This window comes from Phoca vitulina, unplaced genomic scaffold (assembly GCF_004348235.1).
Source record: "Phoca vitulina isolate PV1807 unplaced genomic scaffold, GSC_HSeal_1.0 scaffold46, whole genome shotgun sequence".
In the NCBI taxonomy this organism is placed as follows: Eukaryota; Metazoa; Chordata; class Mammalia; order Carnivora; family Phocidae; genus Phoca; species Phoca vitulina.
This window is the reverse complement of record NW_022589749.1, coordinates 9,596,791-9,608,588: the sequence shown is the minus strand read 5'-3', so window position 1 is coordinate 9,608,588 and position 11,798 is coordinate 9,596,791. Positions and strand designations below refer to the sequence as shown.

At 43.6% G+C, this 11,798-nt stretch overlaps 1 protein-coding gene across 11 annotated transcripts in view; it reads left to right on the top strand.

Annotated features, from left to right (window-relative positions):
• CLIP1 (CAP-Gly domain containing linker protein 1) overlaps positions 1–11,798 on the top strand; it is a 116,272-nt gene that overhangs the window by 25,314 nt on the left and 79,160 nt on the right. For all 11 annotated transcript variants that reach the window (XM_032431617.1, XM_032431623.1, XM_032431622.1 and 8 more), the window contains exons 2-3: positions 5,657–5,851; positions 9,431–10,002. In XM_032431617.1, coding sequence (XP_032287508.1) covers positions 5,767–5,851; positions 9,431–10,002 — 657 coding nt within the window. In that variant the 5' untranslated portion in view covers positions 5,657–5,766. The remainder of the gene's footprint in view (positions 1–5,656; positions 5,852–9,430; positions 10,003–11,798) is intronic.

Below are 11,798 nucleotides of genomic sequence, written 5' to 3'. Positions count from 1 at the left end.
GACAGAGAGAGACACAGCGAGAGAGGGAACACAAGCAGGGGGAGTGGCAGAGGGAGAAGCAGGCCTCCCGCGGAGCGGGGAGCCCGATGCGGGGCTCGATCCCAGGACGCTGGGATCATGACCTGAGCCGAAGGCAGACGCTTAACGACTGAGCCACCCAGGCGCCCCTGTTTTTACATTTTTGCAAATCTGTCTCTAATAGAAGACAGCTGCTTCTGCATTGGATCTGTAGTGAGAGGTTGTTTCCGTTGATGTGCATGAAGAAAATTGGCCTCACATAGATGACAAAGACAGGAAAAAAGTATTTTAAGAGCATTTTTAGATAATTATGGATTTTCTTCTTTGATACTACTCCCAAAATTTGATAGGTTGAAGTTTCATAAAAGTGGCATCTGAAACTGTATGAATGAACTTTTATTGTTACGTAAAAATCCATTGGTCTACTTTGTGCTTTGATGTTTTTGTAACATTATGCATTGTAGGTTGAAAAAATACTGATTCACGGAGAGGCACATTTCCATATACTGACACATTTCATTATATGATATACAAAAATTACATTTGTTAATACAGTTGATCTCATCAGAAAAGTCTTCAGTATCGGGAAGCTGTCAAGCTCACAGTGGAGGATAGGTTTTCCAAAATTCGAAGTTGCCCTTGAATGCTTAAAATCTCTCATTGTCAACAAAGAGTTGTTCGCCTTGAAGTGACCGGGTCAGATAGTTCATTTTCAAGTAACCATAGCTTACCAGTCATTTTCTCAAGTAACATTGACATTCTATGAAAAAAGTGGCTAATTGAGCCTGCACCTCCTTTGCTCACGTTTTTCTTTGAGACACGGTGCAGTGGTGCACGTGCTTCACGTGTGCCTCCAAAAAGGTACGTACTTGGGGCGCCTGGGTGGCTCAGTCGGTTAAGCGCCCAACTCTCAGTTTTGGCTCAGGCTCAGGGTTGTGAGATCGAGCCCCACGTTGGACTCTGTGCTCAGTGTGGAATCTGCTTCAGATTCTCTTCCCCTCTCCCTCCCATTCAGTATCTCTCTCTGTCAAATACATAAATACAATCTTAAAAAAAAAAAGGGCACATATTTAAGGGTTGAAATGTAATAAAATGATTCGTTTTTCTGCTACACCAAGTGCTTCACGTTGTTAAGTGAAAGTGGCTTCTCCTGCTCCTGCAAGTATGTGTGGCAGACCATACAAGCGAAGACCGTGCCGTGTGTTCTCATCGCCCTGACTCAGTGCCTGCCGTCCGTGCCCACCCAGTGCTTTTGCACCATCAGTGGAAACATCAACGAGGTGGAAAAGGCAAAAAATGCCTTAGTAATACTGTGCAGATAGTTCTGTTTCCCTGAAAGGGTCTCGGGGGTGCCCTAGGAGTGCATGGACCTCACTCTGAGAACCACGGAATTGCAGTACTGAGAGCCAGAGTTGGCAGAATGGCATAGTGCTGTCACTCCTACCTTGATGAGCTTACCCTCCACTCTGGAAGTTCAGAAACTCATTTTTTTAAAATCCGTTTACTCAGAGGTGGGACTCTTGAATCATAAAAAATTTAGAGATAATGGTTTATAAAATATAACTTCGTGTATTTATAGTGAGAGAAATACCAAAAGACACCATTCCCTTTGGTCACTGTTGGAGACCCAAACCTTAATCTGAGCGTGGAATTTTGGAGCTTTGTTTCAAATATCCTTAAGGCCGATTTTCATGCAATTTTTGCAATCTTTACGACTCCTTCTCCATAGACTACCCTTGTTTTTTTACCAGAACCTTTTTCCAGTGTCCGTAAATTAGACATTTTCTTTTTAACTCCCTTTTTCTGGACTTCTTTTTAGTTTGGCAATACATGATCACCTTTCTTATTTTGGTGTATTTTCACTTTTTAAATGTTAAATTATATGTATGAAATCAGTATGGGTGTGTGTGTACATATACAATGCAAAAGGAGAGGGAGAGAGAGAATCCCAACCAGGCTGCACGCTCCACGAGGAGCCCAGTGCAGGGCTCAGTCTCATGACGCTGAGGTCATGACCTGAGCTGAAATCAAGAGTCAGACGCTTGGGCGCCTGGGTGGCTTAGTTGGTTAAGCAACTGCCTTCGGCTCAGGTCATGATCCTGGAGTCCTAGGATCGAGTCCCGCATCGGGCTCCCTGCTCAACAGGGAGTCTGCTTCTCCCTCTGACTCTCCACCCTGTCATGCTCTCTCTCTATCATTCTCTCTCTCTCAATAAATAAATAAAAATCTTTAAAAAAAAAAAAGTCAAACGCTTAACCAACTGAGCCACCCAGGCGCCCCAAAGTGCTACCACTTCTTTGAGTGACCTTTAGAAAGCTATTTAACTGCTCAGACCTTCATTCTCTCTGACCATGAATGGCCTAATGGTAATTGTTCACCTACCTTCACAGTTATTTTGAGATGCAGATGAGACAGTTTTATCTTTGTGCTTTGGGCACTCTTGGTGCCGTATACATGTAGGTCATTTTAGTAAGATGAGTCCTAATGTTTTTAATTGTGCTGTGCGGCCCCTCCTAAGTTTGAATGTTAGGTTTAGTGGGAAGAACTTGGACTCTGGAATCAGGCCTGCCGTTCACGTCTGTGCTGCTTAGCCAAGTGACCTCAGGCAGTAGGTCATTAACAAATGAGGACATACATCTGTTAATTTCTGAGGTGTTAATTCATTTGTTAAGAAAGGATAATAGTAGCTGATCCACAGAATTGTAAACCTCAAATGGGGCAATAAGATGCATAAAAACTATTTCTAGATTATAATCTGTATATTGTGGTCCTTACATGTTGGGAGGAGAGAGGAGATGGGTGGTTTGTCTTATTTTAGGTTCAAAACTCTTGAGCTTTTCAGTAAGCACAAACATCAGAAATTCAACTACACTCAGCATATTAGTGAGGCAAGAATGTCTTCCCCCCCCCCCTTTTGCATGTTTTGGAATTGATTAGTTTTAAGGTGACATTCACTGACCTTGAAAGATTATGCAGAGATGTTGCTTCTTGGTCATTACAGTTTGTGGGTACCACGACCAAGACTTTGATCTTTTGTTTTTCAGAGAATTGATTTTTTAAATCAAGCCTGACATGCCATTCATTAATAATACATGAAGAAGAAACTTGAATTGGAAGATGTAAAAACCCAGCATTGCTGGTGTTGCTCCTAATTCCTTTATTGGTACAGACTAGACTTTTCTCCTTGGTTATATCTTGGTCACAGTTCCCTGCTTTGGGATTCAAATGACTCGGATGGACCAAGAGGCAGAGGCATTCACTTTAGACCACAAAGTCCTAGACTTTGGGTTTATCGCTATTCTTAGGTTCCTAATAACACATGCTCTGTTCCTTTAGGCTGAAGCTTTTAGATGGTCAGATTTTTGTGAGCTCAGGGTGTTGAGCTGCAAAATTTGAAATCAGCTGAGGCTTCCAAGTTGCTGATTGTGGTGGTTTTCAAAATCTCTCTTTAGGGAGGAGTGCTTGACCAGAGCCCAAGAACTCACTGTTCTGCCTGAGTGAAAGTATTTTAAGGAGCACGTCATCCTCTTTTCTTACCTTCATAATAGCTTCCCCAGGACCATTGTGCTGTCTCTCTGTCTGTTCTGTTCTTATCTATCTGACCCTTTCACCTTACGATGTTGGGCCAGGGTGAAGAGTAGGCACAGTATAACAAGGCCCCACGGCAGCTTCTGCCCTTCGCCTGTCCCCACCTTCCTCAAATTCTCTGGACATGTAAATAGTCTTTCTCAGCTGAGGTTAGAGGGGACTCAGCTGTTCGCTTCCATCTAAGGCAGTAGCAGAGCCAGTAAATCTGCTTGTAACTTACAGGCTGTCTGTGGTAAGGGTCTGATAGCGAAGCAAGTGGGTTCAAACCTGACCCTGACTCAACCACCTGTCCTAGCACACAGACTCCCACACCCACTGCCACCATCTGGCAGGGATGGTCATGGTGGAGAGAGAAAGGAGCCTGGGAATGTTGTATTAAGAGTCGGGGTTGGCAGTCGCTGCCTTCCAGGGCACAGTATTTCTTTCTCTGTTAATCACTCTTCTCAAAACCACATAATGTACCTTTGACATTTTTAAACACACCTTGTACCATTTTGGACCCTTTTAAGAACCATGGGGAATCTGCAAATGGAGCCTAATGCGGCAACTGTCTTGGTATGATTTCTGTTCATTCTGATTATCTTTGAACAGAAGAACTGATGTGGCTGTGTTAGTCCTTGGACCACCTTAACAAATGATCACAAACTGGAGGGCTTAAAACAACAGAATGTGTTCTCTCAGTTCAGAGGCCAGAAGTCAAAAAGCAGTGTGTCGGCAGGGTTGGTTCCTTACCCGAGGCCCTGAGGGCGCATTCATCTCATGCTTGTCCCCGAGCTTTTGGTGGCTGTCGGCCATCCTTGGCTCTTGGACACATCACTGCAGTCTCTGCGTGCATCTTCTTGCGCCTCCTTGGTGAGTTCTCTTCCCCTAGTAATAGACTCTTGTCATTGGATTTAAGGCCCACCCAGGTAATCCAGGATGGTCTCATCTCAAGATCCCTAGCTGAGTTACATCTGCAAAGACTGTTTTTCCAAATAAGGTCACATTCACAGGTTCTGGATGGATGTATCTTTGTTGGGGGTGAGGCAGTGGGCACCATTCAGCCCACTTCTGGGACCGTAGCAGGCTCCTCTGTCATCCCTGGCGAGATTTTTTTGCTAATGCTTGTCATTGCTTGTAGGAGAGCTAGGACGGCAGAGTAACATGGTGCATCATTATCCAAGCTCTGCTGGCAGAGAAAAGTGCAAAAACATAATCATTTGACAGAGTCAATAAATAGCGTTTTTCTCTTTGATTGAATTATTCTGTTTTTAAGTGTAAAATCTGGAAATCTTTCCCCATATTCCAGAATCCCAAAGCGTTTCTCCTCTTCTTTTCTTTTTTAATTTTTAATTTTTAAAATTAGTTTCAGAGGTAGAATTTAGTGATTCATCAGTTGCAAATAACACTCAGTGTTCATTAAGAGAATAAGACAAAATCCTGTTTTGCCTGAGCCCCAAAGTTGTAGATTCATACCTGGTCTTGAGTAAATCAGAAGTATATTGTGTTTCTATAGACAGAACAAAAAAAATTTTTTTCCTCGGCACTTCCCAGATACAGCTTTTTCTTACAGAGTTTGAACCTTGCCCAAGTCTCACGGTATATGTGAGTATATGGTTTTATATTGAGCATTGCATAATTCTGTGAACTTAAAAAAGTACATGGTTAATACAGGCTTGTGGTCATAGAACTTCAGCAATATAGAAATGAATGAAGTAAAAACTGAAAGCTCCTTTCTTCTCCCACCATTAAGTTTGGGGCACATTTTTTGGAACCCCCTTATGTGGACTGTGTGGATTTTAGGCACTGTACCGAGCTGGTAATATTAGGTAAAGAGAAGTGAATGTATTGGTAGGCTCAACTGCTTGTTTTTAGGGGTAATAAATTGCTTCTAAATCCTTCTCAGCAGCATCTTCCTGTTTTTATCTAGTTTCCTAGGTTCAGTGTGGAGACAGTTTGTCATCATGTATGAGGAAAAGTTTAGCTTGTGAAAGCTTCTTTAATAATAGGTGTTATTTCTACTTTCTTCCTCCCATAGATTCTAAATTCTGTTTATATTTTTCTCTTGCAGATTTAACCCAGAGACTGACTTCACCATAGAAACACCCACAGTTGTATCAATGGTTGGGGCAAGATAGTGGCAACAGGCAAAGGAAAAACAGCTCTGACATACTAAGGACAATGAGTATGCTAAAACCAAGTGGGCTTAAGGCCCCTACCAAGATCCTAAAGCCTGGAAGCACAGCCTTGAAGACACCTGCTGCTGGTAAGGCTTTATGATTTATATCTAAATTAGAATCCTATTTGAAAACTTTAAAAAGACAGCCTTAAACAACTTCATATTTTTGAAAATATTTGAAGAAGCTTTAATTAAAAGAAATGGAATTTTAGGGCCACCTGGGTGGCACAGTTGATTAGGTATTCGACTCTTGGTTTCGGCTCAGGTCATGATCTCAGGGTCCTGAGATCCAGGCCCGTGTAGGGCTGTGTGCTCAGTGGGGAGTCTGCTTGTCCCTCTCCCTCTGCCCCTCCCCCTGCTCACTCTCTCTTGCTCTCTCTCTCTTTAAATAAATAAATCTTTTTTAAAAATACAGAATTTTATACCTAAAAATATTTTTCTAAGATTTATTTATTTAAGGGGGTTGGGGGGAGGGGCATAGGGGGAGAGAGAATCCTGCGGCAGACTCCCCACTGAGTGCGGACCCCCAACACAGGGCTTGATCCCAGGACCCTGAGATCATGACCTGAGCCAAAATCAAGAGTTGGCTGCTCAACTGACTGAGCCACCCAGGCACTCCCTATATCTAAAAATCTTAATGAAGAGCTCTTAATTTAGTGCAAGGTGCTAAAATAGTTGTCAAGTAACTTCAGTATTTAATCCTTACAATGTTAAGATATTTTTTCTCTCTGTGTCTTCCTAACTCATCTGGACCTTTTTCTTTGGGGTTTAGGGCTGTGTAGAGAAAACAAAGACGAGTCTGGCTTAAAAGATTTGATGACACTAAGTGATCGGAAGTTGGCCATTGGTTTCAAGGGAGCAGGGAGTACGATGGCTCGAGTCTAGCTCATGCAGGAAACCGTCCTCACTTCATTGATGAACCCATGGCCTTGACGATCTTCAGCAGCCTCTTCCCCTCTGCTTTCTGTCTCCTCCTCCACCGTTTCAGTTTACAGCCCAGAATGACCACTTAACGGTCTTAAATAAGAGAGTCAGGAGAGGGCATCTGATGCTTGCTTTTCTGGTCTTTTCATGTGGTTATATGCTATTAGATAGGTTATCAGCCATTCCAGACAGTCAGGTGTCCACCACAAAATATTAAATCCAACATTGTTTCTTCAGATTTTTCCATAAAACCTCATTGATCTTCCACGACGGCAGGGATCTTTGTCATTTTTTTTTCACTGCCCAAATTTACCTACATACCGAGAACATTGCCTGGATCGTAACAGGAGCTCATTAAACATTTGTTGATTGAATGAAGATCCCAAATTATTTATATTTTGTGTATCATGATAAAACCGGGGTCTTATCAGGGAGACCATAAGACATCTTAGAGGAGAGGAAAGCTTTACTGAGATGTCTCCTATTCTCCTTCCCTTCAAAATCCTTCCTCTCTTTCGGACCCCTTCAAATGTCGCCCCTTCCTCGCACCCTCCCATGGTCATACTCACGCCCCGCATTTTAGAATTGTCTTTTTCACTTTTAGCATTTTTTATGCACACCCCTTAGCATGTAAAGTCCTTGAGTGCAGGGGATCATGAGAAATTCGACTTGGTTTCCTCAACAGTACTTGCCATACATTACATGTTGTTGTTTTTTTTTTAAGAGTAAAGCAGCTTTTAAACGCTAAAACTTAGATGCTTAAAAGGAAATCGTTGCCCGTTTGAGCACTTTTATGAAGGTTGTTTTTCGGAAACTCATGCTTGCAGCACCCTGTCAGGAAGAATTGTTCATGTACAAAGCTGGAATAGATTATAAAAAACTGACTGGGCTGGTCTGTCTTTGGCAGATTATTATGTTTGATTTGAGAGCATTTATTGTCTTCTAAAAAACAAAAAACAAAACAAAAAAACCCTCCACAAATCGAAACACCAGTCTCTCCTTCTAGGTAGGGTAAGGGGATGTTCAGCACGCCTTGTAGGCTGGCCAGACCACTCTGTTTCCCTGTCTACCCGTGGTTCACGCTTTCTGTTGATCAGGCCTCAGGCCAGATGTTACCTCCTCCAGGAGGCCTTCCCTGACTGCTCTGCCTAAAGGCATCTCCTCCACAGCACTTACATCACCTGGAATTACCTGGTGTGTCTCTTGACTGTGTCCACACCTCTAGGCTCTGGGCTCTAAAAGGGCATGGACTATGCTGTCTTGCTTTGTCCACTAGTGAGAACAATGCCTGGGACTAGTGCCAGAGTGGTAGAAACTCATAGAAAGGGGGAGCATGAATCAATACATTATTTCATTTAATAAAACTCTTAAGGTAGATAGTACTTTCCCCTTACAGATGAAGAAATTGAACTCAGAGAGGTTAGGTAACATCTAAGATCACAGTATGCCTAATAAGGGGATCCCTGGGTGGCTCAGTTGGTTAAGGGTCTGCTTTCGGCTCAGGTCATGATCCCAGGGCCCTGGGATCGAGCCCCACATCGGGCTCCCTGCTCAGCGGGAAGCCTGCTTCTCCCTCTCCCACTCCCCTGCTTGTGTTCCCTCTCTTGCTATGTCTGTCTCTGTCAAATAAATAAATAAAATCTTTAAAACAAAACAATATGCCTAATAAATGGTAGAGTGCTTAAGAATGTGGGCTCTTTGCCAGCTCTACCAAATATTTAATAAATGCTGGTTGAATGCTTGAGTTTCTGGTGTAAATAGCACATTTCTGGCAAAATATAATTTCTGCTTTTACCGCAAGGTAGAGATTGCATAAAGTTGTCTTGCCTTAGCAGGGAGTTGGGCCAGGTGCTGTCTTTTTCCCCTTGTTGCAGTTTTTATCACCAAAGGAATAGGGTTTATTTGGTGGTCTTGGAGTGAGATGGCAGGGCTGTAGCACTGAATGTCCTCCTCCTCCAAGCCTGATTGGGAATCTCTGGTTCCAAGGTCCTGGACTTGTCAGCCTTCCCTGACTGCTCCCACGTGGGAATAGAGCCCGTCTCCGGGGATCCGAAAGGTGTTTGCTCATGATGTGCACAGTGGGGGGTGGAGGAAAGAATGAAATCAGACCTGTGTTATGAACTCTGGGAAAGGGACTTTTTTCCCCCTTGCTTTGACTTTTTCCAGTCTTAATGGCCAATAAGGATTAAATCCTACTGGCTCACTGAGTTTCGACAGCATTGAAAATGGTAGTCATGGGCTGAGTCCTTTTTTTTTTTTTTTTAAAGATTTTATTTATTTATTTGACACAGAGAGAGATAGCCAGAGCAGGAACACAAGCAGGGGGAGTGGGAGAGGGAGAAGCAGGCTTCCTGCCGAGCAGGGAGCCCGATGTGGGACTCGATCCCAGGACCTTGGGATCATGACCTGAGCCGAAGGCAGACACTCAATGACTGAGCCACCCAGGCGCCCTTTTTTTTTTTTTAAGTTTTATTGATTTAAGTGATCTCTACACCCAACATGGGGCTTGAACTCATGACCCTGAGATCAAGAGTCGTGTGCTCTTCTGACTGAGCCAGCCAGGTGCCCTGATGGGTCAAGTACTAAAAAGGGCTGACAGAAAGACAGATGGACAGAATACCTTAAAAGAGCTGCGACTGCTTCTGTTGCTTCGGGCTTTCTCCAGTTTATTTTCTTTTAAGTTAGGAGTTGTTGGCTTGAATATGAAATTGAGTCTTTTCTGGTCCTTTCTTCTGTTTGCAGTTGTCGCTCCAGTAGAAAGAACAACATCCAATGAGAAAGCATCAAACACGCCATCCTCTGAGGCACAAGAGGAATTTGTGGATGACTTTCGAGTCGGGGAGAGAGTTTGGGTGAATGGGAATAAGCCTGGATTCATCCAGTTTCTGGGAGAAACCCAGTTTGCACCAGGCCAGTGGGCCGGGATTGTTTTAGATGAACCCATAGGCAAGAACGATGGTTCGGTGGCAGGAGTTCGGTATTTCCAGTGTGAGCCTCTAAAGGGCATATTCACGCGCCCTTCGAAGTTGACAAGGAAGGTGCAGGTGGAAGATGAAGCTAACGGCCTGCAGACTACGCCTGCTTCGAGAGCGACTTCGCCTCTGTCCACCTCCACAGCCAGCATGATGACCCCCTCCCTAGCAGCCCCTTCAAATATCCCCCATAAATCATCCCAGCCAACAGCAAAGGAACCTTCAGCTACGTCTCAGATCAGCAACCTTACAAAAACTGCCAGTGAATCTATCTCCAACCTCTCAGAGGCCGGTTCCATCAAGAAAGGAGAAAGAGAGCTCAAAATTGGAGACAGAGTATTGGTGAGTCCAGAAACCTTTGGAGGTCATTGTGTTGAACTGATGAATGGTTGAAATGCACACTACAGGCTTGGTCTGTTCTAGAGGGATCACTCATTTATAGAGAAATTAGTCAGCTTTTCTAGCATTCGGTTTATGTGTGACCATGGAACAAATTAGAAACTGGCTGTGTCTTTTGAGCATAGTATGAGCATAAGTTTGCAATGATTGGTTCTGATTCTGTCTACCAGTTTAGCCAAAGGAATATTGAGTTTATTACTCATAACTGTTACTTGACAAAACAAGCTCAGAAGTGGACTTGGATGTGTTTATAAAAGTTTTTTTCCCCCTGGTTTGTAATTTTTGCTGTAAGGATGGTGTGTGGGAATATATAAGATCCTGCTTCCTTAGGTATCTTGAAAAACTCAGATATCATAGGATGTTATTTCAGAATTTCTGTGCCTTTGAAATGATCTCCAGTTTATTTTCCTTTAAGGTTAGGAGTTGTCTGCTTGAGATCTAGGAAGAGGAAGGAAGTGTATAGTAGTTTCTATTTACTAAGAAGCAAGAAACACAACGTATAAGGTCTATGCTGTACGTTCTAGAACCCCTGAATTTACACTCGTGATTTTGTTCTTTGTTTTATTTTTTTTTAAAGATTATTTGAGAGAGAGAGAGAGAGAGCACAAGAAGAGGGGAGGAGCAGAGGGAGAAGCAGGCTCCCCACTGAGCAAGGAGCTGATGTGGGGCTCAATCCTAGGACCCTGGGATCATGACCTGAGCTGAAGGCAGACGCTTAACCAACTGAGCCACCAGGCGCCCCAGTTTGTTTTTTGTTTTAAACAAGAGGCCAGTGAGCCCCAGCTCTGCCTTTGTGACCTCAGCAAGTTCTTTAACTTCCGAGCTTCCTCATCTGTAAGAATGAGACGAGAATAGTGCTAACCCCCAGCATCATTGGAAGGATGACATTAGATAATGCATAAAAATTCTTCGGTGCCTGGGATACAGCGAACACTCAAGCAATGGTAGCTCTTTCTCTCCCTGGTGAAAGGTTGAAGCTTTACTATTTCACTCTTCCCACACTTCAGTCAGTTCAGTGTAGGGCCTGAAGTTGGTCGGCGTCTCCGACCCGGTGCCTTTCCTTGTATCTGTTCAGCAGCTGTAAAGTTCTGCCAGGCCTGGCAGCTTCCAGGAATGCCTCGGGAGGACAAGAAGAGCTGTTAGCGTACCATGTGTCTCATGGAACGTTTCCACAGTGTTCTGGAGCAGCCCTGGGGAGCTGAGGAGGAGACGGAGGCTTGGGGGGTGGGGTCACTAGTCCAATGGCTCCCAACCAAAAGACGGGTGGACCTGTAATTTAAATTGTGGTCTTTCTACTCCAGTGCCTATTGTGGAGAGCTGATGATTGATAGTATAATTGTAAAATTGGAAGTGTTTTTTGTGACTTTGTTGTCTTACGGATAAGGAAGCTTAAGCCCAGAGAAATGAAGTGACTGCCTAATCATGTAGTGAGTTCTCAGCAGATTTTAGAGTTATAACCCAGGACTTCTGCCTCCCAGGCCCATAGCGCCTCCATGAATCGAGGAGGCCTCACATATCTGTGGGGGCCCACTAACACCTCTTACCTTCAAGGGGTTCCTTCTGGATCCCTTAGTTTCAAGGTCAGCTACAATCATCATGAATTTCAAAGGTTGACGCATCAGAACTTAAAGCATTTTTAAGGTAGCATTTCTGTGTGATGGAGCTCAACCTGTATCTTGTTTGTTTAGCTGATGTTCACTTGCTGTACCAGTTTTGAATTTGGTACAGCTGCTCTTTTG